The sequence below is a fragment of the Amblyomma mixtum genome, chromosome 3 (assembly GCF_055824585.1).
Source record: "Amblyomma mixtum isolate Tamu chromosome 3, ASM5582458v1, whole genome shotgun sequence".
NCBI classification, from domain to species: Eukaryota; Metazoa; Arthropoda; class Arachnida; order Ixodida; family Ixodidae; genus Amblyomma; species Amblyomma mixtum.
The window spans coordinates 375,502,899-375,529,399 of record NC_143014.1 but is presented as its reverse complement, the minus strand read 5'-3'; the positions used below and the strand labels follow the sequence as shown (position 1 = coordinate 375,529,399).

General features: G+C 45.2%; 1 protein-coding gene across 2 annotated transcripts in view; it reads right to left on the bottom strand.

Moving 5' to 3' along the window:
• Positions 1 to 26,064, bottom strand: part of LOC149356834 (E3 ubiquitin-protein ligase RNF14-like) — a 45,978-nt gene extending 19,914 nt beyond the window's left edge. Inside the window, exons 1-6 of one of the 2 annotated variants that reach the window (XM_089577839.1) lie at positions 25,828 to 26,064; positions 24,879 to 25,061; positions 23,363 to 23,490; positions 15,949 to 16,123; positions 11,951 to 12,058; positions 6,836 to 7,062 (exon numbers count right to left, since the gene is read on the bottom strand). In XM_089577839.1, coding sequence (XP_089433965.1) covers positions 6,836 to 7,062; positions 11,951 to 12,058; positions 15,949 to 16,123; positions 23,363 to 23,490; positions 24,879 to 25,050 — 810 coding nt within the window. In that variant the 5' untranslated portion in view covers positions 25,051 to 25,061; positions 25,828 to 26,064. Of the gene's footprint in view, positions 1 to 6,835; positions 7,063 to 11,950; positions 12,059 to 15,948; positions 16,124 to 23,362; positions 23,491 to 24,878; positions 25,062 to 25,167; positions 25,803 to 25,827 lie in introns of those variants that run through there. The other variant, XM_089577838.1, reaches the window with a different exon arrangement.
• Between the last annotated feature and the right edge of the window lie 437 nt (positions 26,065 to 26,501).

The following is a 26,501-nucleotide window of genomic DNA, read 5'->3' as shown; positions in this document are numbered from 1 at the left end:
TATAGGAAAGTCGTGCTGTTTTTTCATTGACAATTCCGAACTGCACCCCGCGTCCCTGGGAGTGGTGATTCTACTAACGCACCTCTTCAATCACTTTCTGCATGCAGAGATTGGCAGGCTACATGGCCTTGGGCACCTGCTGGCAGTGCAAGCGCTATGAAACCCAGGTGAACGTAGGGTGTACTTGCGGGTGGCCTTCAGTCTCTTGTACTCAATTTCCATGCCACATCGCTGCCTTGCGGTGAAGCCAACCTAACAAGCTAAAGCCTAGAGGCAGCCCTTGCATGGCATCCTCTGAAGGCGTTGCGAAAACCAACTACTTTTTTATTAATAAGCAATCATTCATTTATAGTGTACTCCTAACACAAGCAGACATCTTCTAAAAGGCAGTGGATAGTTCCAAAGCAGCATCCACAGCACCTTCAATGCGAAGCAGGTTAGACCTAAGTTAGGTTAGGTTAGGTTAGGCAGTATGCCGGGGGCCAGCACATGGCTGCAAGAAGCGTGCCTCTGCATGGGTGCATTATATTCTTGCTTATAGGTTAAAGATAAGCTTGTCTATTGCCATTTTTCATATATTGAACTACTACCAATATATCAAACTATTTCACGTTCCCCTTCAGGTTCGATATGTCTGGGTTCAACTGTATTAAGGCACACTCCTAATCATTTAAACAAAAATCTTTGGTCCCTCGAAGTTTGAAATAATGAGTGTCTACTGCACCATGCATACAGGTATGAGGAATACAAAAGAGCAGGCTAAATTCATGCGTATTTCTGTATAAAGCATACAGCAAAGTTAAAGTTATCACGCATACACTGAATAACTACAGAGACAGAAGCAAAATGTATATCTACTTCTCACTCCATAATACGGGGGGGGGGGGGTAAAATCATTCATGTGTACTAATATAATGTTCTCTTCTGTATTACACCAATGTTGTGCTTACTTGGCCATGGCAACACACTTTTTCTGTTCAGCCACAGAAAAATTCTATTAGGGGAGAAGCGGGTCTCGAAATGAAAATTTTTATTATTAAAGATACCGAATGAAGGTGGGCGTACAGATGTGTTTCATCTTCCTGTTTTCAGAAATATAATTAGTGTCAGTATACCTCAATTAGTTCCCATATTATGCAAAAATAAATGAAGCCTAATTAACTAAATTCTTACGGGTCATTAAGACAACCTCTTTCAACATTTTTTGTTTTTGATTGAAATGAAGCAGTACCCAAAGACCTGATATCTGGAGCTATGCTAATTATACTGTTTTTGAGGTATATCATCCTGCAAAAATGTTCAGTTATGTCCAAGCACCATAATTATGAAATATAAGGTGAAATTATGGAATTGCAAAATCTGTAATGCTCGACGTAGCCTAGCTCCACAGTTTAGTTCTTGCTGAATTCAACGGCATAAGATTACTTGAAATCACACCATAAAAACAAAATAAAAACTTCTGTAAGGCCAGTCACATTGGCAAAAAACACGAAGTTGAGAAAATAACAGTTGAAGTGCGCATGTCAGCCATTCGGAGGTCGTTGTAGAGGCCTAAAAAAAACGCAATGCGGAAATTCCTAAAATATTTCACAGCAGTGAGTAATACCAGTATGTGAGGAAGGGGCCCAGTTTTAAAACACAATCATGATGGCAGCGGCCATGGGAAGCGATGGGTGCGAAGTTCTGCCGCATTTCACTCAGAAATTTCCACTCTTCATAGGTGCAAAATTTATATATATATATATATATATATATTAGTGGTTGGAGGTAGAATTTAACCTTGAAACTTTTTAGGCAGGCATTTTAGAGTGTATAGATCCCGAATATGCCATTTTTGCAAAATCTAAATTTTCACATTTTTTTTACTATTTCAAGATCCGTGTCCCCCCAGCAGTACACAGCTAGTTAACGCGTATCCCTTCCCTCATTGGTTATCAACACAGCTTAACTGCCTTCAGCTTCCAGAAGAAATAAAAAACAGCAGTAAACAAAAACACTGGCCTCAGCTGGAGTTGAACCCGCTACCACCAGGTCTTCCTAATGCATGTTTACAAACTTGTCCACGACAGCAGCCACTGCTCAGCATGAAAAATATTGTGGTCAAAAAAGGTAAGAACACTTTCAATTGTAGTCATTGGTGTCATGCCTCTGAAAAGCCAATCACAAAAAAGCCAGCAGCTCCCAATGCTGCGAGCTTTGTTTAGCAGTTGATCTTGTAGGCTCTGCTCATGAATACCCTGTTTGCTCAATGGTGAGTGACCACAATCGAAGAAAGGCTTATGCACGCAACCCTTTTGCAAACTTGCTCGCACACGGAAAAGGAGGAACATAGTAAGTTTGCCTAAAACAACAGCCTTAACTAAGCTACATGCAGGTAAGCAGAGCTGCATTAGAGCACTGCACACGACAGCAAACTGAGCTGTACAATTCAGTAAACTTTGCATGCAATCAAAGCTAGCCATGTTTACATGCGTTCATCGATTCTCGCAGAATGTGTAAGAGTTTCTCGAATAGTAGGTCATCACAAGAAATCTTCCTGCCTGAGCAAAGGTTCCTCAGAATATTTGAAATGGTGGATGTGAAGAAAGAATGAGAGCTTCGCTGCACGACAATCTGTGAGAGAAATTTTCCCAGTGGGCATTGACTCATGACGGCTCGTATGCAAGGCTGCATTCTTGGGTAAAAGTGCGAGCACTGTTCATGCAGTGTGTAGTCAGCTTATCAGAGCCGATACGAAGGATGACGTAGCGGTCAGAGACCCTTCACGACGGCGCAAAGCATTTCAACATGGCATTTGATCTCAATTTCAGTCGCTTATTGCAGAATAAAGAATTTGTCTACAGCGCTCAAACTTCAGAAAAAATTAAGCCCCGATATTATTTACTGACTACAAAATTGCAATATGTCAAGTGACCACTTTAATGTCATTTGAAATTAATGCCATTCAGTGCAATGACCTATTTTTCGTGTTCCATGATAAAAAGTAACATTTGCAAAAAAAAGGGGCAATGACGCTCAGTAAAATACAAGTAAGCTGCAACACTGTCCATCCAAATGATGCAAAATTATGAAGTAATCTTGCTGGTACACTTCACAGCCTTCGTTTATACTATACTAATTTAGATGCACTACAGTCGAACCCGGATATATCGAACCCGCATATTTCGAATTATTGGCTATATCGAACACACAGATTACCCCCTTGAAAATACTATGTAAAAGTATAGGACAGTTGCGTTGTATATCGAATTCCATTTTCGCCGGACATTGGATATATCGAACGCCGCGCCGCGCCGCGCCCCTGGAAGGCGCGCTTTCCCCAAAGACATTCCTGTCCGGTCCTGAGCCGCCTCAGCGGAGAACATTTCCGCTGTCAGTCAGCAGGCGCAGGGCCCCCTTTTTTTTTTTGTTCCCCGTTTTTGCGCCCCACCGGCGCGAGCTTTCCCCCTCCTCCTGTACCGCCGGCATGTGCTCCGTCAAGGTCATTGGAGCTTAGCGAAGAGAGAGTGCGGCATGGAGCAACACCCTCCAGACGCGCGGCGACGGTTCTATGCCACGCTTCTTGGGGAAAGAGAGAGAGAGAGAAAACGGTCGCTCGTGGGCACATCGTGGGTCTGGGGAAAAGAGAGAGCTCAGAAAAAAAAAAAAAAAAAACGAAGCCCAGAGCGCCGATCTTTCTCCCTGATCTTTCTTTTCCCTCTGTCGTTCCTTCGCAGTCACGTTGACTGCCGCTCGCATAGGCTTCACTCTTATCGCTCCATCTGCGCCTCGCGTGTTATTTTTTTTTTGTGTGTGTGTGCCTGTGTTTCAATGCGCGACGTGAAGCAGGCCCCAGTAGCCAACTGTTTTGGCAAGGCAGGCCTTGAAGTGGCCGGAGATGAATGCCCGGAAGATTTAGATGACGATGAGTGCTTGGACGACGCGTTTCGCGACTTGTCCAATTTTCTCGGCGCCGTTCCGTCCGAAGTGACTATTGAGGACTTTAACGCTGACAGCGAAATTCAAGCGGTAGCTGGCGTTCAAGACGCCGACTCCAGCGACGACGAGGGCAACTGTGTTGTCGAAGAAACGCGTCCGTGCGCAGCCACTGAACTGCCGTCAGCGTTAGCCTGATTCGGCGCTGTTGCGGCGAAATGGAAGACACTGTGCTCTCGCACCTGGACAGTCTCGAGAAGATCGAGGCCAGTGTTTTGAACTTCGTTTCCCAGGGAAAAAAGCAGCCCAAAATTAGTGATTTTTTTTCCGCGAAATAAAGCGCTTTCACATTGCGTGCCCATACTATGTGATTCGCGGCTGTTCCAAACGGTAAGCCACAATTTGTTATGATCGGGAGTGCAGTTTTAGCCTATATCTGTATATCGAATTTTTGCTATATCGAACTATTTTCCGATCCCCTTCGAATTCGATATATCCGGGTTCGACTGTAATTGAATTTTATAGCATTACTTCAGTAGTACCTGCCCATTCTAAGATGAGTTAAGTCAATCAGAAACACATGTATACAAACAGACAGTACAGATGACATTGCAGAATGCCATTCAGGAAGTGATGTGCATCACTTAAGCAACTGCAGCACTTTTTTGAGAATTTCACAATATTCAAGGATTCAAATCTATATAGGCTGTAGGTAAAGCATGCCAAGTGTTTTTGCACTAGCCTTTAAAATAGTGACGTAATCGATGATGGAATTTTACGCTTCTCCTCAATGCACCGGAGGAGTGCAGAGAAATTCAGCATGACGTCACGGAAAGAAAGATTTCAAATTACCACTGCCGTCAGCGACACCCTGTCCTGACGCGTCAGACGCTACCAAACAACTCTTGGCAGGGTTTGCCTTCGGTGACATTGGTTTTTTTCCGTCAAAGCAGACGTTTGTGCATTTAGAAATGTACAGATACCTTCGACGACATCCTGATGCGCCCCCCAATTGGCGTTGTGTGCTGTGGAGAAGCTTGAAGGGTGTCCGGATTTTAACCGGCAATTCACTATTTCAAGAGCTGGCCCGAAAAGACTTTGCATGCTTTACCTGCAAGTTTCACACATTCGACCCTCTTAAGCTCGTTGATTTCTAAAACCTATGCAGTTTCCATTTAAGGTGGGGTGAGCCTGTTTTTGTCCAAAAATTTGGTTTGGGGATTTTTTGTCCTGTTCATCATCACATTGACAGGAAAAGTAGTTGCGTCTCGATGCGGCCTTTTTATTTTGGATACTTGGAAAAATTCATTGCTCTGGAGTTATTCATCAAAAACACAAGTTTTGGCTTCAGTTTGGAATTTGGCCTTGTTCATGTGTTCTTGTGGATCTTGTGAATAGACAAAATCACATCTTCCAGCACGGCTGCTTGTTGTACTAAATTTGTTGCACAGAACCACTCTTCAGGCTCCAGTGGGTTCATAAATGAGATCTCTGCAGTTTACCATCACAAAGCTATATTAAGGACGCTGCACTTAAGGCTCCGTGGAATAATTCAGACCACTTGGGACTCTTATGTTCACTGACATCGCACAGCAAACCGGGCGCCCTTTGCATTTTAAGTGCATCAAAATGCAGTCGCCACAGCCGGGATTGAACCTGTGTCCTACGGCAAAGCAGCTGAGCGCTCTGACCACTGAGCTATTCTGAGTTCAAAAGTATAGAGTCACAATGTAAGCAAAAAAAAAGCAATTGGTGCTAGTAACGGCAGTGTGCACTCTCCGTAGTCTATGTGTATCACTCTTGACTTTTTGAAGAACTTCCTATGTAGAGACACAAGATGCAGGAAGGCTCGGTCGCGCAGCAAATTTCAGTCGACGATTTCATGACTTCCAGAAATTCAGAACCACTGTGCATTTGGTGCCACAACGCACGGTGGCATGAGGCGCAGAAAGTATGCTGCCAACATTCATAACAAATATGCAGGTCCATAATTTGCACACGACTTTCGAAGGATCGTTGGAGCATTTTGTGGCGGACATATATTAAGGGCAACATAGCTGCTTTAGCAGGCATACTGAAATTCTTCAGTAATGACACCTACCAAGTCCAGTTTACAGCCTCAAGTGTTTTATGTTTTCACGTGCATGCTAGTCTAGCTTTCTTTGAGGTGATCAACCGCTCAGCATCGTCGGTGTTGGCTAAAAGATGGAGCTCGGTAGGAAGAACGCCAGGGGCATTTTAGCAAATCATTTTCACGTCGCTTAGCTATAAGTGCACTGCACTGGTCACTAAAACATTACAAGCTTCACCATTGAAGTATCGCACTGATGGTTTCCTTTCGCTCCTGGCACTCACCCATATAGCGTTGGAGACCTGCTAGCGAGCACGAGATTGCGGGGCCGGTTTCCGGCTTCAGATGCAATATTTATGATGCAGGCGAAATGCACAAAAGCCCTTGAGATTTCTGCGCATATCCAGAAATCGACTGCTGCACTTAAACAAGCACATGTACACACCACAGCACCGAACGACCCCACAATACCTGCATTACAGCCACCGCAGCTCGGCGACTAGACAAGCCTCCATTGCATGGTGCCATCTGTCTGTGCTCAAGAGAAGCACAAGGAGCGGCAAACGAAATCTGGTCACGCTGGCAAGTGCAGTGTCAGCATCTCAATATAGTCTTTCATCGTGTACGCACCCAACCCCCTCTTTCACCTTAACCCACCCACTAATCCACCTTTGTACATCTTCTGGGGCGGGCCTACTTCCAAATGCTATCGCATTTTCTTCAAGAATGTAGTCAAGAAGGCCCCAAGTTCTGCTGGGTGTTTGCTTTTCTTGTTCTGCTTTGAATTAACGAGGTTATGCTGAAAAACAAGGGGTAACAGATGAGGCACAACTCCACACTGCTCCGTACCTGCGTAGGCACAAACTCAGTCTTGCACCCTTCTTGTGGACAACGCAGCTGGCTGGAACAACCACTCTCGATCTGGATGCGCATATAATCTTGCAGGCATTGGCGGCAAAACGGGTGATTGCATCCGATCACCAGCTCAAATTCGGTACCCAGCTTGGTTGTCAGGCACACCTGGCACTTCAGCCACTGCCGATTGAACTCTTGCCGCTTCGCTTCGGCGTTGAACTCTGAAACAGAGAGGCACCCCCCTTTATTCAGGGCCTTCTCTCTGCCTAAAGACCAGAATTGCTCAGCGGTGGCTAGCACGGGCAATGGGATGAACTCCACAAAGACTGAATGGCATCATGAGTTGAACTCTTCAAGAAATTATGGCACACAAAAACATCAACATGGTTTTGTTCTGTTTATGGGGTTTAACGTCCCAAAGTGACTCAGGCTATGAGGAACGCCGTAGTGAAGGGCTCCAGATAAATTCGACCACCTGTGGTTTTTCAACGTGCACTGACATCGCACCGTATACAGGCCTCTAGCACTTCGCCTCCATCGAAATTTGACCGCCACGGCCAGGATCAAACCAGTGTCTTTCAGGTAAGCAGCCAGGCAACATAATCACTGAGCCACTGAGGCGGGTTATATAAACATGGGAAAGTAAAGAGCGCGTACTGCCACAATCACACAGCATGAACAATATTTATAAAAAGAGGACAGATTTTGTTTAATGTCTGCCACCCAGTTTCCCTGCTGTAATGTTTACACGTGAGTAAAAATTAAACAGAGGCTGACAAGTGCTGTCAAGTCGGCATCAAGAGAATTCTGCTCAGAGCAGCACAGTCTTTGCCCAACATTTTCGTGCACAGGAGTTGAAATGGCGGCGCTAGGCTGGCAGCTCCTTTCAGCCTACCTATCTTCAACCTTTCTAGTTATGATAACCAGTTTCAAAGTCCCAAAAGCTAACACAAGGCAGCACCAGCCTACCATATCCTACCATATCTGTACCAACCTTGGCAGTTCATCTCACTGAAGTGATGCAACAATCTCCGCAGCTCCAAACTTTGGCCTTAGTGGACATGGTGCATGTCATAACATGGGGTATATGGGTTGTTCTGAAACTGGCAGGACTGAAAAGCAGCTCTGGTTTGGCACTTAAACAGCCACAGAGCTGTCAGTGGACCAGTCACTTTTAAGTCCATGCTTTGGGTAAGCCTAGTTTGCTAGCAACCAGGAATACTTGTCTTTTGGGTTCAGGACGGTTAGTGCTGCCAGTTTCGAGCCATTTGTGCTTGTTCCAAATGAGCCTGCTGCTGGGTGTTATGTGTTTAGGGGTCTTCTGCTAAGGGCTATTGTCGGTGGCGAGGTCCATGTTGGCATATATCTGGGAGCTAGTGTGAGTGCTTACACACTTGAACGGTGCCCTAGCAATGGGAAACAACATTAAGTACAGGATTCAAAGCACATTTAAGAGGATGCAACAGCCAGTACCTGTTCCACCTGTTGCTATGTTCAACACTGAACATAGACGCTGACACAGACAGACATTGACATGAACCCTGCTATGGAAAGTGGACCTCCCAGTGGGAGGTCCACTTTGGAAACAAGCACAAATGACTCAGAATTGGTAGCACTAATCATCTCAAATCCAAAAGACGAGCTTTGCAGGTTGCAAGAAAACTAGCCACGAAACAAACCAATTACAGATTCCATTTAAAAACTTCCACCACGGCACCTCTTTCAAACTCTCACCTTCCCACATGACGTGCTTGAGGTGTCCACTGAGAATTGAGGCAGTTACCGCACCTTTCATTTCCTGACAACCAATCATTCGTTCATACTTCCAAATCCCACTCTGAGTGCACAGCACTACCCAAAGGACAAGTTACTGTCAAGCACTCTCATGGCACACTTCAGTCCGAACTGCTCACTCGATGGTAAAAGGATGTGTCCCTATCAGTCATAACTATTTTAAAAGAACATTGTGAAAAGCACCTAACACTTCTAAAGACCAACTCACTAAAATAGCACTAGAAGTGGACGAAAGACAGGCACTAGTAGATTCTGTGGCAAGGAAGGAATGTAAACTTCACGATAAATATAACAGCATGAACGTATTCGAGATAAGCTTCCCCTGGAAAAAGACATCTAGACAGCTAAACAGCCACCCTTCCATTTAGATAGAGCGAAAAGCTACTGTTTATGGTTTATGGAGGTTTAACATCTTAAACCGACTCAGGCTATGAGGGACACCGTAGTAAAGGACTCTGGAAATTCCAACCACCAAGGGTGTTTTAATGTGTACTGACATCGCACAGTTTACAGGCTCTAGAATTTTGCCTCCATTGAAATTTGGCCGTTGCGGCCGAGATTGAACCCGCGTCTTTTGGGTCAGCAGCCAAACACCATAACCACTAAGCCACCACAGCGGCCTTCCTGTGGTTCTTTAAGGGGGGACACTGGTCTTGAAAAGCTATTAATTTAGTCATAGTTATGAAATTTTCAGGGCACATGTATTTTTGTGCGCTGATTCTAGGTATGTCATTTAATTTCATATAAAACAATTCCTTGAGCACTTGTGCACTTTTTATGCAAGTATTTTGCGGAGAGTTTTGAATAAAATTTGCTGCAGGAAACTCGCTGAAATGTATGCCATTGGGTTCTCTTGACACCAAGGAATACAATAAGGGTAAAATTATCATCCTGGCTCTCATAGAACTTGAGTAATAGGGTACTGAAGCTGCCACTTCAGAAATGGAAATACATACTTTCCTTCTAATTTCTGAAGCGACAACTTCGAAACTCTATAACTTAAGTTCTATGATAGGCAGGAAGACAATTTTACCCTTATTGTTTTCCTTGGTGTCAAGAGAACCCAATGGCATACATTTCAGCGAGTTTCCCACAGCAAATTTTCTTCAAAACTCTCCGCAAAATAGTAGCATAAAAAGTCCATAAGTGCTCAAGGAATTGTTTTACATGAAATTAAATGACATATTTAGAATCAGCACACAAAAATACATATTCCCTGAAGATTTCGTAACTGCAACTTCATCAATAAAATTTTTTTTTTCAAGACCAGTGTCCCCCCTTAACGTGCACTGACATCAAATAGTACACGGGCCTCTAGAATTCCTCCTCCACAGAAATTTGACCGTCGCGGCCGGGACTGAACCCGCTTTTTTCGGGTTAGCTGCCGGGTACCATAACCACTGAGCCACCGGTGGCTCCAGAGCCAAAAGATACACCAATACACTGCAGGATGATGACATCAATGTAGTTTATATTTCGAAATCTCTAAATTTTAGTGACAAACAGATTTTGAAGAGTGGCCTCACATTTTTCCTACTAACAATTATTTCAGTGAATATGAACTTCATCGAGGTTAATCAAATTTTCATGAAGAATGTGTATCAAGGTGCACTTCCCTGAAAAAAAAAAAAAACGAAACACTCAAATCTTAACTTACCGACAGCTTCTAACATGCGGTCAACCCATCTTCATTAAACTGAATTGTCAAACCTTAGTTCTATCGCGCTCAGAGCTCCCAGTACACGGTCACCGCACACAGAACAGAGTCCTGAACTGGACTTGTATATTAAATCAGTCTCCAAATAAATTATATATAAAAAAACAAGTAAGCTCAAAAGCGCAGAAACCTTTCGAGGGTGCAGGCTACTGTTTAAGCCTGCACAACATCCTGCCAACTCAAAAATACAAAAAAAGAGGCCAGCAGGAAACAACAACCCTTGCCACTGTAAGAAATTACATACAAATCTCACTGTAAGGTTCTGCCAAGTAATTCTGAGCAAACTGTACTTCCCAAAATCCATAAAGCTTCCACAGAAGACTTGCTTGCAGGAGATATGGCAGGCAGGCCGATCGTTTCAAAGAATAATACACCTACTAAGAACTTGTCGATCTTTCTGAACCACAAACTCTCAGACATTCCAACTCTTCCTCATTCCTTCATCCACAACACACCGCACTTTCTTTGAATTACAGAACCACTTAATGAGACACCCATTATCTCAGCAGATTGCATACTGGTTACATTTTATGCCATGCTTTGTACAAATCCTATAAAAGAAGGGACTTACACACTCTCGAACACTAACTCAAAATCCACACCTGCACAAAGAAGTTTATCTCTTATTACTTCAGCAAGTACTCACGCTCAGCTGTTCTGAGTTCAATTCTTCTTATTACCCTCATGTATTTGGAACAAGTATGAGCACTTGCTTCACGCCAAACTATACCAACACTTTTATGCATTTGCAGAGATTTAAGCTTTTCGATTCATTCTTAAAAAAACCACACCACAGTATCAACTTCTCAATGGCTGCAAAATGAAACAAGGTAAATAAAATTTATGTGCGAGCAATGTTTTTTTTTTACGGGGGTTTTACTTTTCAAAGAGACTCGGGCTATGAGAGAAGCCTTAGTGAAGGGCTCCGGAAATTTCGACCACCTGGGGTTCTTTAATGTGCACTGACATTGCACAGTACATGGGCCTCTAGAATTTCGCCTCTATTGAAATTAAACCACCGCGACCGGGATCGAAACCACGTCTTTTGGGTCAGCAGCTGAGTGCCATAACCACTGAGCCACTGCAGAGGTCTGCGAGCAATGCTCAGGTCTGTAGGTAAATGTAATCCTTTTAGAAGAAGACCTCAATAAGTATCCCAAGCACTCTCAGAATTGTTGACAGATAAACATGGTTTTGAAGTCCTATCAGAGACATGGTAATTTTCCAGGTGTGTCACCATTTCAAACCACCAAAGCCCCATAAAGCAAATTTCCAAGGCCAAAATATGTCCTGGTTTGTAAAGTGTGTTATTACAAAGGAACAACCCAAAGCATGTTGACTAGCTGTGATCACCTGCAGCGACAAGCTAAGCAAAAAGCTATGGGCTGGACAAGTAGGACTGGTCATTGCGGGTATTTTGCAAGCTTGTATGATGAGATAACAGCTTGAAGGTCGGGGTTAAAAGGCTGAAAGCTCCTAACATTGTCATGAGACATCTTTAGAATTTGCATATGGAAGCTTTGGCAAGTTATCCGGCTAAAAAGTGACCTGAGCATGTTTTCACTGTAGGTTGACGTCAAAGAAAGAAGCAACCTCACCAGTGAGGAGTGTGCCCAGGGAGTGTGGATCCACGACTTCCTTGAAGACCCGCAGATCTTGGGGGCCATATCCCCGGCATGAGTAGCAACTTTTCCATCTTATGGAGCCTGAAAGGACAGACTGCATTCAGTACGCTTTGCTGCCAGGTCAGAGGAAAGAGACAAAGTTATGTCCGCAAAGGGGAGAGAGAGAAGACAGCAGCACCTGTCTCATTGGCAAGAGGCCACATTAAGCCTGAAAAACTGTAGAGCCCGCTACATGCACTGACAAAGGCCCACTAGGCAGGAGAGAGAAAGCATACTATTATAAGGCATACCAGGTAGGAGAAAGCATACTGGTTTTACTGAGGTTTAACATCCCAAAGTGACTCAGGCCATCAGAGATGCCATAGTGAAGAGCTCCGGAAATTTCGACCACCTGGAGTTCTCTAATGTGCACTGACATCGCACAGTACACGGGCCTCTAGACTGTTGCCTCCATCGAAATTTGACCATCCCAGCTGAGATCGAATGTGCTACTTTCGTGTCAGCAGCTAAGTGCCAAAACCACTGAGCCACAGCGGCAGCCACAGAAAGCGTACTCAGCAGGCAGGAAAGCGAAAGCATGCATAAGGCCCACCAGGCAGGAGAGGGGAAAGCATAGTATAAGGCCAAACAGGCAGCAGGGGGACGGCATACAATAAGGCCAAAGAATAAGGCCAAACAAGCAGGAGGGGGAAAGCATAGAATAAGGCCCACCAGGCAGGAGAGGGGAAAGCATAGTATAAGGCCAAACAGGCAGGAGGGGGACGGCATAGAATAAGGCCCACCAGGCAGGAGAGGGGAAAGCATAGTATAAGGCCAAACAGGCAGGAGGGGGACAGCATAGAATAAGGCCCACCAGGCAGGAGAGGGAAAAGCATAGTATAAGGCCCACCAGGCAGGAGAGGGGACAGCACACTTAGATGCAGTTCCAGCAAAGCGGCATAGTGCTCCGAAGGACACAGAGACAGAGAAGACAAAGTTGACAGGAGCAAAGAGAGACTGCAGGAATCAGCAGTGCAGAGGAAAAATGTGTGGCCATAAGCCAAGCTACCATCGCAGCTAAAAGGGCATCCTGCAGTTATTTGGAGAAGTATGACGTTGCGGTAATGGTCCAAGACAAAGCAGAGCAGCTGTATCGGCTTCCAACACGCTGGCATCCCGAAGCACCACCGACCTGTTGCCCAGAACTCTCCATCACTCCAGGTCTATGGAAATGGTCTGCATTCACTGAAGGTGGAAAGGCCAAATTGATTATTACAACTGCCGAGCAAACAGGTGATTCAAGTGTGCTTCTCTAACGACGCTCTTTGTTTCCAAATTCAGCTGGTCAAAACACACAACATGCAGAACCAGCACAGACACTTGCCTTTCTGTCTTGAACTGACTTTTAAAACAGCCATCACAGACCACCAATGTATACAACACACAGCACAGTAGGCAAGTACAAGTACAAATGCATTGAGCCAGAAACAAAGTGCGGCAGTCATTCAAATGGCCCCTAGTTTACTTGTAATGCCACTAAAAATCGTGAATTTGTGCATTCTTCATGGAATTGTGTGTTCGCTGCCATATTCTCATTTTTTATAGTACCATTGTGACGGACATCAGTAGGAATGACAGAATTATTGGAAAATGAGCAATTTACCTCACTGCACGAATATCACATGAGGAGGATGATTGAGACCTCAGGAGAATTTTAAAAGAATTATTACGATTACAACACAACCTCAAACTGTTACAGGCCAACCATAGCAGAGAGCCCCACCCCCCCAAAAACACACATATGGGACGCCAAAATAAAGCAACAAATACCGTAAAAACCCGCGTATAATACGAGGTTTTATTCCCATAATTAGCGTCATAAATTTCTGCCTCATACTATTTGCGGATCTGAACAAAATTTTTCGAAGTTGCTTGAAGTTTTGGTTTCGTTATTGCGGCATGGCTACGGCTTGGCTTTGCTACTGGCACTTGGCTATGGCTTGGCTTCGTTACTCTCGACAAATGACATCACGACATTGTTTCTTTATTGATCCATTGGGTACGCCGGGGGGTCACGGTGTGCCGTGTGCCTGTTAACAACGCACGTGCTCGCATGTAAGGCACGCTTCGTGAAGTGGATATTTTTTTGGGGAGCACGATGTCAGGGTCTCGCAGTCAGGCAGTTTGATGTCGTTGAAGGAAGCATTCGTGGATGGCAACAACAAAAAGAAGCCTTTTTCGCGTGCAGCGGAATGCGACGAAGCTTTCATAGCCCCTTGATATTTGTGTAAAACCGTTCAAGGATGCAGTCAAGCAGTGCTACGCAGAGTGGATGCGCTGAAGTGAGCCTACAGCGACGCCAACCGGGCGGCTGAAGCGGGCTTCACCAGCCACGCTATGTAAATGGATCATGGTCGCGTGGGCGGCCATCCCAGAAGACCTTGTGCGTCGATCTTTTAAGAAGTGCGGTATCTCGAGCGCCCTCGATGGAACGGAAGATGAGTACATTTAGGATGATTTGTCGGACAAAGAAATGTCCGAAGAAAGCGCTGCTGAAGAAGAAAGTGATTGAAGTGAAGTGCGGGATGTGATTTGAATAAATGTCTTCTCTAATCTTTCGTCACTCGTATTATACGCGGGTAAAACTTTTTTTTCCCATTTTGAGTCTCTAAAACTTCACCTCGTATTATATTTGGGTTCGTATTATATATGTGGGTTTTTACGGTACATCAACAGATCAACAGTATTTAAAAGGCAGTGCTTCAGATGCGCGTAAGACAATTGGGTGAAGCAAAGACTCCAATGCAATGCATGCAGCCTCCCAACCAGCGGCCACCGTGGTCACTGTGCCACTACTCTGCATTTTGAGCTGCCGAGTCTACCACCCGTTTGCTCTTCTTTCCTTTCACTGCTCAACTCTTTCAGTGCCTCCTCTTGATCAGTGACCCATACCACCTTCTTTCCAGATCCATAGCCACCTTATCCCTAGCAACTGCTTGCTGCATGTTTTGCCCCATGATTACTAAAAAGATTGCTTCTCCTAGTGGCTCGTGTGCCTGGTGGTGAAAGTCACTTCAGCTATGTTGAAGAGCTTGGAGGAAAAAAATTTTCATGCTATATTCCTACCATGGTTCCAAATACAATGGGAGGTGCATTCTAAAACATTATTTGATGTCACCAATGGAATCCTGCAGACTCTTTGTTCTCGATTAGCGGAATTTAGAATTTTCCACTCAGAAAGTTAGGGGCCTTAGCCATGCATACATGAGCTAGCATAGTATGGCATGTGGCGCTTAATGCCTGAAAGTTGCACACAGGTTACGAGGATGAGGGACCCCACAGTGGAGGGCTCCACATTAATTCTGACCACCTGGGGTTCCCAACCATGTGCTGACACCACTCAGCAGATGGTCGTTTTTGCATTTCTCCACCACCAAAATGCAGCTGCCATGGGCAGAATCCCGTGTCCTTGGGCTCAGAAGCTGAAAAACCATAGCCGCTGAGCCATCAAGACAGTTGCAACTGTGGAATGAAATGCACACACCCCTCCCCTGTCTCTCACCTGGCACTCGACATTAGAACTATATGCCTGCAAGCAGCATTACAAAGAATTAAAGTAGTATTTTTTTTTTAAAAGTACAGTATGACAAAAGTGAAGACACTTGCATGAAATTTCTGACAATCTTTATATATCAAGACATTATTAATGTACAGCACCGTTTACTAAGCTGCCCATTTCCATTTAAGTTTTATATACATTAACAAATACAGTTTTGAACAGTAAAATATGAAAAGTATAAGCAACAAGTTAATAAAATTGAATAAATATTTAAAGAAAACACTGGGTAAATAAACGAATGGCTAAACAACTTGAAGTCCTGCCCCCCCCCCCCACTTGAAAGAAAGCTCTGGAGTCCCTGGCGTATGGGCACAGCTACCAGACAAGCTGTTCACTACACATAACAGGCAAAGTGAATCAGCCAGCTACTCACGGGGGTTAGCACGGCGACGAGTCAGTTCCCGGCAGAGGGCTGCTAGGCTGTGTTTGGACTTGAGTTCCAGAACTCTTGCTGCATCGGCCTGCAGCACGGTGATCCAGCGGAACAGGATCACTGTGCCGGAATGGCACTCCCAGCTCCGGTCGAATTCATTGCAGATCACTGAAAGCTTTTGAGAGATGAAAAAATGACACACGTCAAGAAGCTCAGATGTGAAACACGCCATTCATAGACACTGCCATATTTACACAATTGTAAGTCGGCCTATTTTTCAAAATTTGAAAATCTGATGTTGGGAGTCAACTTACAGTGGAAACCAAAGCGTGGCACTTTTATAAAGGCGGGACAAGGAGATATCAGGGATGCTATGCAGTGGCTACGATTTCACGTTAGCTCCACGGCTCTACTTAGTAGCATTTGGCTATTCTGTGCACTTGTTTGGAAGTATTTTTATTTTTTTTACTTTTACTCTGCACTTGGCACTCAAGGAAGTGTCCATAGTTGATGGGAAAGCCACTGTTCCAATCGCGGTGGCACCGCCACCCAGAACGGCAGCATTTCCGGGGAGTGTTGGTAGCTGATGGAAGAGAAGACACCGCTCATGCATAGTTTCTCTTTGGCTCTGTTCAGGGCTGCCAGACTTGGCTACTTTGCCCCGAATTGGCTACTTTTGGGACCGGTTGGCTACTTGGCTACTTTTTGACTACTTTTGAAATCTTAATCAGGACTGAATAATGGAATAATTCATCTCTTTTCGCTAACGGTTAGACCATGTTGGGTAGTCCGGAATATTATTTATGAACACCATTATAATGTTGTACCTGCCCTGTTGTCGAAAAATTACGTGTCATCGTGTCTTGGACAGAACTTGACAAAATACTTCTTGCTCCTGTGTTCACTTCATGCTTGCCAGACTTGTCCTGCCAGGCACAACTCAAATTTCTCCCTCCATTGTGCAATGCTGCTATGTAGGTTTCCATAGAACTAACGATAAAAGATGTTGCATCACCATTCACTAAAAAGTACCTCAGCGAAGTAAAGAAGTGGCTTGCAACATAGCAAGTACACCTTGCTTCCTCCGTACACTACTGATTCAAGCAACATCAACTAGTGATCAGCAGCACGTGACAGCCCAACAACCTAGTTGTGTAGTGTTGGAAATGACAGTGTTGGTTAAGATTTCTCAGGCCACAGGGTTTCTTCATTCAACCATTTAGGTGGGCCACTGACACCCTCGAAAACCAAAACGTTTTGAAAGGTGTACGCAAAGACACTCCTTATCTTACTGAGAAAAGCTTCAGGGGAGCCATAAATACCCTGGTACATGGCTGAAAAGCAAACTGCGTGGCCTGAAAAATTTTTCCACGGCCTTACTTTCAATGCCTTGAATACCTGCATTTGGTGAACAGCATGTTTTTACATTGGAAAACAGCACAGCACTAAAGCAATTTCACACACAAAAAAAAACAGTGTCATGCATGCCATTTATTAAGGTATGCATGCTTCCTGCATGCATGTCTCAGGAATGGAGACTTCAAGCTCTGGCGAGGAAAAAATAAATTCTCCTGGTTCCTTTTCAGCTCTTTTCACAAATGCCTCCTACGTTTCTGTGCTTCTGTGTCGCTGTTGCATTCTTCATTTATTTCATCAGTGATGCTCTTATACTTCCAAACTCCTCACAGGCACTGTTACCCCATGTTGTAAAACAATTATAAATTTCTGGCAATGTTTCTGCTTTCGGTGACGTTTTTGTGGTGCCCTGGTGCCATTTTGGCTACTTCTGACATCTTGGATGCAGGCTGGGTACTTTTTTGGCTACTCTTATGATTTTCGTAGTTCTTTTTTTTTAGTTTAGGACCTAGCAACCCTGGCTCTGCTTGACACATCTGACTTGATGGCCAGCCATGTTTACCAGTTTTTACTGTCGTGCTTCATCAATTGCCATGAGTGCTCTGGGTCCAGTAAGCATCTGGCACTCATACACTGCATGCTGGGCCGCAATTTTCAAAATGGGTGATGCAGGAGTGGCGGCTGCAGCAAGAGACATTTTTCAGCTGCTCCACATGATGTAGCAGTGCAGTTGTGTGTGAAGTGCGGGATTTCACTGGAAGACTATGTGCTGTGGAACCGCTGCAGTGATGGCAGCACTAGTGAGTACAAGTGTGGACGAGTAGTCCAATGACTAATACATTTCCACTCTGCAAATTGTGCCCACTGACACGCCTTTCATATTTTTTTTCATACATGTGACAAGAGGGGGGTAGACTTACAATCATGCAAATGCTGTACACAAAGTGCCGCAAAGTCCATTCTCAGCACATCACTTCCAAACCGTAGCCCAAAATTTCGCGAAAGATGAAAGTTGCAATTACTTGGCTACGAAAGTGCAAACGAAATTATGCACACTTTCACTCGGTACTGCCAGTCTTAGTTACCATGGTGAGCTGGTGCCCTCTAACATGGGTTTAAAAAACCTAAGGAGCCTGCAGTCCCTGGAAGTGCAGAGCATGCAAAACCAGGAGTAAGCACAAAGTTTAAATTCAAACAAGAAGCATGGCTATGGCATGCAGCTCCAACTTGGCCTCAACTTCCCCAAGGGTCTGTAAAGGCCGATGCACTGGCTGGAAAGAGCGAGAATATGGAGACAAGCAACTCAACTGCACCTGCCGTCCTTGCATCACTTTACTGCTTTTCATTACATTTTTGTGAAAGGATGCTCTCTGGACAATACTACACAACCAGTGGTGCCTAGCAAAACAACCAGCTGAAGCTGGTTGTTCCCTGGCCAAAGCGCATTGTGTACAATGTGCAGAATTTTGGATATTTTGAATGTTTTCTCGTGCCACTACAGTTATAATATGAACATTTTTCGTTACCCCTGTCATCCAGTATCTGTTGTATTACATACATAATAAGCCTCTAACACTCGTGCTTTGTTTTATGCCTGTACACACCTGAAATTTGCTTTTGACCCAAACAGCATTTCCAGTATGATGTACGCTCAGACAATTAAAAATGAGTGCTACTGGTCATTTTTTTTTTAATTCCACAAAGGTTCCTGGACTCATCAGGCTCCCCTACAACTTAAGTTGACCTTCTTTCTCAAGGTAGCAGCACTGATTTGAAACGAGACTGTGAGAAGAAGAACGGTCATGAGCACCTTATTTATTAATGCATTACCATTAGAAGGGTCTGTGCAAGCAGAAATGATGACTTCCGTCATGCACTGCACAGTGCAAACCTTGTGACATCACAACCTGCCCACTGGTTTGTAAGCAAACTGCACGAGAGGTTGCTCGGGAAGAGCAACCAGGGTCTCGCAAGCTGTGCAGGCATTTGAAACAGCCAACCGCCGGGGCAGTGGTGCATCGCTTAACTCTTTCGTTACCATGGCACTATGCATCAGTCACCAGTGATCGATGGACTTGAAGCATGAATTCAATTCTGCCGGGGCCACCATGGACTCGTTGCACCATGTAGTGGTGGACTGTTTAGGCACTGTACTTTCCTTTCTTATGTAGCTTGTATTTTCCCCTCAAGGTGGCAATTTCTGAAACACCCTTGAAGTTGAGATTCCGGTGTAGTGCGCTTGCGGGACAGCATCAGCCATAGGGGCTGCACGCACTCGAAAAACCCATTAGCTATTGTGTCATACCCTTAAGGTAGAGCTGCAACAGAATCAGCAGCAACAGAAAATGCTAATACATTCAAACGATGATCATTTAAGGGTTTTATTTCTTTGTGCATGTACTGTCAGCAAATAGAACCACAGGACTAAGCAAGTGAAACCGTTCTTCTTTAGAACAGGAGATGTCAAGCATGCATGCACAGGACTGAAGGAGTGCTTTAAGTACTTTGTTATCCTCCAACCCAAGCCCTAAATTCCACATCTAGTGTGCAAGCAGTCAGCTTCAAGCCAACATAAGGGCACCTGTAGGAAGTGGATGCACAAAGCTTTTGCTTTGTCTCAAGTTGTCTGTGACACAAAGTTCCAGGGGCAAAACAGCCCAAATCTTGAGACTGCTTCTGGACTTTGGGACTTAGTGCAAGGCTTAGCATGATGGAGGTATGTCAGAAAGCACAAGTCACTCAGTGGGTCAACGCGTGAAAAATAACTGAATTTCATGCAATAACCTTTCATTATAAAAAAACTCAATCTTATAGCCACAAATAATAAGAGACAGTAAAACCAAATTTGAAAAATTCATGACTGTAGCACTTCATTTTGACCCGCATGGTGACTAGCAGTAAATGGACTGTAGACACAGCCAGCATACGGTCTAAAGCTCTCTACCTGCCACATATCACAGAGGCCCCTCGACATCATCACCCCTGTTCTAAAGCTTTCACACTGTAACGACAAAAGTCCGAAAATTTCTCCTTTGCACAAACAAAAAAGCTGAGGTTTTTGAAAATGCTGCTAGCAATAACAAATATTTCTGGGCCAAACTCATCTAAGCGACTATATCACATTTCTCCCAAACCTAAATCAGACGGTGGTGTGTACTCTTGTTGTGAAAATGAAAGAGCATAAAATATGGCAGTCACCAGCTTCTAAGGCAATAACACGGACAGCAAACCAGAACAGGCTCTTCACAGGCTCACAAGCAAAGACAACTATTCTCTTTCAGAAACATCACAGTGGTGCAAGAGTAAGTGCATGGGAGCACTTCATGCAGTCCCACATTTTGAAATCTAACATGGATCTTTCAAAGTATCACATAAAATGGTGGCAATTTTTTTTTAATCCACTGAGAAGTACCTAGACCTTGTGACAGTAGGTCATTAAAATGCAGCTGTACATTTTTGCCTTTTTAACAGCTGTCAGAATTTAAGTTTCATGTGTGTTTTTAAAATAACCCAAGCAATAACACCAAAAGATCTAATTTAAGGTTTACAGTTTTTGGGGTTTAACATCCCAAAGCAACTCACGCTATGGGGAGGCTGTAGTGAAGGGCTCCGAATAATTTCAACCACCTGGAGTTTCTCAACATCTGTCATTTGAGAAACTAGGCACCCAGACCACCCAGACACCCAGACCACACATATTTCAAGCATGATCTGCTTTTCGACCTCTTTGTGTGCTTTCCACAGTGGGGACTGACAATCCCGTTGAGGTGTCAGTGTAAACTTAACTAGGACAGTAAGATTTGGCTGCTACAACACCTATGTCATCTACCAGAAAGTGGCTAGAAAAAATATTGCTTCACGGACTGGAAGGTTGCTCTCCTTGAACAGACTGTTGCAGAGACTGTCACCTACACACAAACGCAGGGGCAAACCAGCTGCAGCCCAGCCTCCAGGGCATTTAGGAAATTGTGAATGGGCTCATTTTTCTTGGAAGACACATGCTAATGCCTAGAAGCAGAACGAATAATTCAGATGCATCATCTGGAAAGCCCAAGGCAAAAGAAGTGAAAGGCTTTGGGAATGCAAAAAAAAAAACACTGCACCCCACGTGTGTGGATGTTCTCAAGATTTCCCCCACACGGAAACACTTCTCGAGGTGTGCACATGCTCTGAGAGCTGATTAAAATAAAAATTGTCCCGCTGTGTCACTTGTAACGCAAGTTATCGCTGATTCTTTCCAGTGGCCTGGGTCATGCTGCATGCTCAAAAAGACTGAAGTGAATGGGGTAAGGTAGCCAATGAGATCCAAAAGAGTGAAAATAAATTATCATCACTTCACCCTGCACCTGAACAGCATTCCCGCCACCAGCCGAAAGTCGTCTGCTTCAGTGAAGCAGACTGTGAGATGAGCTCCTAATTTATGGTGGGAAATTTTGTGCACAGTGCATTCAGCATGCACTTTATTTAGAGCAAGTTGAACATGTGCAGACACACCGGTGACATGTATTAAGGCGAAAGCCTCTAATGCCTCATACTGTCGTCAGCAGCCGTGTCGACAGATGTGTCCGCGTGTCGGCGTCACAATTTAAAAAAAATGTGTTGAGGCTGAGAATCGAACCAGGGCCTTTGGCATTTCAAGTCATTAACTACTCATTTGGCATTTGAACTAGTCATTAAGCACTCATGACTAGTTAGCCATGATTGGTTAATGACTAACTAGTGACGACTAAACAGTCATGACTGGTTAGTCATTAATCACTCATGACTAGTTAGTCATGATTGGTTAGCCATGACTAGCTAGTCATTAACCAGTCATCAATTAACTAGTCATGACTAGTTAGTTATTAACCAATCATGACTAGTTAGTCAATAACCAATCATGACTATTAAGTCATGGGTCATGACTAATTGCCCAATTAGTCATGGCTAGCCAAACCAAGTCACCCCACAGCCGCCTCATGTGTGCCAACGGCTGTGCGGCCAAAGTTGCGTGGAAAGGCTTTCACCTCATGCACTTTAGATCGTCAAAGTGGCCCCTGAAATTTTGCTAGCTGTGAAACCAAGTACCACCGGAAGGCTGATGAAAATTGTGCAATTGTACAAATTGTGCAAAGGCTTTAGCAAAAAAGATCACGGGGTCCAAATTTAGTGATCTGATACAAAGAGATTGAACAGACAAGCACGCAGGTGGTTGCAAAATTTGAGCAAATTTTCACAGAAAGAAAAGCATCCACAGAGTGTATTTCACTTGCAGTGTGTTGCAACCACTGGCTCCAGATTTCACAGATAGGTCACCTGGGGTTCTCTCACATGCAATGACAGCACGCGGGTGTGCCTTCTGCATTTGCTTCCACCAGCTGTGTGTCAATGGAGGCGAAATCCAAAAAGATGCCCATGTGCTGAGCGACGATAGCACATATGGTCTATGAAATCCAGAGCCCTCCATTACAGCATCCCTCACAGTCCATGTGCCTCTTCAAGATGTTAAACCCTACAATTTACCATTTAAAATTTTTACTTCTGAAATGCATGAACAGTCATCACCCAGTCTGAATACAGCCAGCCAATCACTCCACACCAACAAAGCCATATGCAAAAGCCACTGCAGCACCAAAAATCTACGCGATTGGTTTAATGTGGCAATGAGTGAATGGTGCCACAAGAATGACGCTCACTGCCACAAGCCATTATGCCCAGATGGCTAGTCCCATCACAGTAGCTCAGTGGTTACAGCACTCTGCTACTGAGCCAGACAACCTGGGTTTGAACCCGGCCATGACGGCCGCATTTCGATGAAGCCGAAACGCAAAAGGCACCCAGGTGCTGTGCAATGCCAGTGCACATTAAAGATCCACAAGGTGCTGCAAATTAACCCACAGCCCTCCACTCAGCCATCCCTCGTAGCACGGGTTACTTTGGGACATTAAAACCCACATGTCATACCATGCCAGCTAGATGGTTACTGCTTCATGCTTTGTGCTTATTACATGGCTAAGCAAGTGATGAGTGCACACCAGCAACACCACATCATAAGTGGGCATCAAAATTAATACGTCACCTCGGTTGTAGTCAGCCACGGACAGCTCACACATATCTTGGGAGCACTTTCAGATGGGTAATTGGGAGGCAGTTCAAAGTCTACCCGAATTGGAGGCATGTGTTCCAGCTTGACCTCGTCCATTTCCCCTGAAACAAAGTGCATGCGATGCATTACCACTGTCCAATATGTAACTACAGGTGATGGGCAAGTAGCTAATGCTAAGTTGCACGCAAGAGAAGCAGAACGCACTTTAAACTATTACCAAAAATGCCATACAATGCTGATTGTTGCTAATACTTTGAGTCTTATGCTTTTTCGTAACAGTTCTTGAGTCTTCTCACTTGAAACACCAACTAGCCCTCTGCTTAAAATACAAAGACAAAGGATGAAAGACATGCTCAAAAGGTCAGACACAAAGGCATCATGTGTCGTCCAATCAGCTGATTTTTTTTTTCTTTTCAAGTAATGCAATAACAGCTGAAAACTGCAAACTTGCCTCTTGCAACAGATGGCATTTAAGTGCGGTAACACCTGCAAAAGCATGTGCCGCACAGACAGAAGCACATTTTCTTCAACATTGCACACATCAAAACTGCCTCGGCTGGCAAGGGCCATGACCATCCTAGGCCACTGACAATCCGCAAAGAACATGAATACCCGATGCTTACCTGCCAGGTTCACCAGATGCATCAAAAATGCTCAAGAGCTCTACACGCAAAGCATCTGAAAAGGTTTGGTTTGGTTTGGTTTATGGGGTTTAACGTCCCAAAGCGACTAAGGCTATGAGAGACGCCGTAGTGAAGGGCTCCGGAATTTTCGACCACCTGGGGTTCTTTAACGTGCACTGACATCGCACAGTACACGGGCCTCTAGAATTTCTCCTCCAAAGAAATTCTAGCCGCCGCGGCCGGGATCGAACCCGCGTCTTTTGGGTCAGCAGCCGAGCACCATAGCCGCTGAGCCACCGCGGCGGCGCGCATCTGAAAAAAAAAAAAAAAAGGTAGTCACTGCTAGCTCTATGCGACTATCATCTCATCTATTTTTTAAAGAAAAAAAATGATGCCAATTGTTCTCCCAGAATATACTCTACAGTCTTGGCAAAGTGAAAACATTAGTACAGAGATGGAAAGTATAGTGAAAAACTGTGCTGAAACATAACATAATTAAACAAACCTGACAACGCAAACACATCCACTACTAGTTGAAAATAATGAACTTGGGATTACAAGTCAGTGTGCAGCTTCAAAAAGTGATAAAAGAAGAAAGGTGAAGAAAGAAACATCAGAGCTAACTATAGCACAGCAAAGCTCACCGTGAAGTCAGTACTCGATCGACACACACAAAATGAGGAGTTTGCGATATTCAGGTGCTGCCAGTGTATGCAGGCAGGCTATTTCCTGCTTATACAGTTCCCCAAGTAAATTCTGGCTTGAAATTATTGAAGTTCCACCACAGCAGTGAAGAAATTTACAATTCGTACTTTTCTCCAAAAGGCTGCCAATATCGTTCGACGAGTCCCGAATATTGCGCCCACCTGGTGCATTCACTCGCGGCAAGAGCACGCTGAATGGTTTAGGCAGCTCCATAGAGATCAGGAAATGGCCTTCGGGGCAGCCGCCTGGCTTTCTGTCAGCTTGGAAGATGGAGTCCTCGTAGATGCTTCGCAGAGCCAGGAGCTCGTTCTCCTGAGCCTCGTTGTCCGTCATGGTCGCAAGCCCTGTAAAGAAGCGATAACCGGCCAAGAGAGACAAATAAATGCTCGAGTTGTAGCCCAGAAGACGCCCATGTAGTACTCGAAAACCAAGCTCACTAATTCTGAATACCTTGTTCCTCACTCTCAATGAATGATCGTCCAATCGGGTATCGCCTGCGCTTATTCGAGCACAAGTGAGAACACGCACCAAATTTACTGCACGGCAAGCGAATGTATGCTACGACGAATAGCGTCCACAGCGGCGTCGAAGAATTCCAATTTCGCAGACGACGGCGGTCCACCGAACGCGTCGAACGATTCCGACCAAGTGCCCCTCAACCACGTAGGCGCTCTGAAACGACGGCAGACGACGGCGGTCCACCGAACGCGTCGAACGATTCCGACCAAGTGCCCCTCAACCACGTAGACGCTCTGAAACGACGGCAGACGTGGCGCCCAGCCTGCTTACAACGGCCACAGTGTCCACAGAGAATTCGCCACGTCGAAGCTCGCGCTACCCGCGCTTCGCGTCGGTTGGCTGGGCCAGGAGTGCGATCACGTGACACACGTCACACTCGTCGACAGCAAAAAAAAATGGCACATCCGTGTACACCCGAACTGCGACCTAAGGGAAGGGAGGGAATGAAAGAACAGAGAGAAAGAGGTGGCGCGGTGGAGGTATGCGGTTAATTTCGACCGCCTGGCATCGCACTGCACACGGGCGCCTTTCGCGTGTCGCCTCCATCGAAACCACGTGATCGGAATGCAGTCGCCGCAGTCGGGTTCAAACCTGGGTACTCCGGCTCAGTAGACGAGCGCCTCGACCGCTTAGCCGCCGTGGCGGACGCCGCTGTGAACAGTTCCAAGGGTCGATGCAAGCTGCGCCGTCGGTTAGCATGCCCGAATGTGCGCCGTTGGAAAAGGCGTCGATTTCGCAGCCCGCCTCTCGGCTCGCCGTTCGCGGGAACGTTGATTTGCGGAGCAAGTTTGCTGCGTCACACAGGCTATCGAGAGGGGCAAGCAGCTTCTAGGCGCAGCGCTTTTCCACGCCGCCTGCCTGCTTCTGCCACCACGTGTGGCGCGCGTCAGCAAGTTGACATCACCGAGGCAAGGAATGTTATCACACAAACGCGAGCCAAGCGGACGACGACAGCAGTTCTTCGGCGCGCAGTGCGCAGACCCGCGAGCAGTACAGGCTGCCCTGCCGGGTACGTCATTTTCGTGAAGTCACGGCTGCTCCAAGTTATGTTCTGTAAATATACTGATTTCACCAGCGCACTCGCGATCGCGGTGCCAACGGTGCGCGCGTTTCGTCCCCAAGACAGTATAGGTCCGTTCGATTCGCCTGCACTCGCTGCTGCAGGACCCGTTTGCTTGTACTATTGGAGACAAAAGTGGTATATTTCAACGAAACATCTTCGACGGAGGTCCGTATGGTAGGGTTTTTGAGATAGTTGAGAGAAA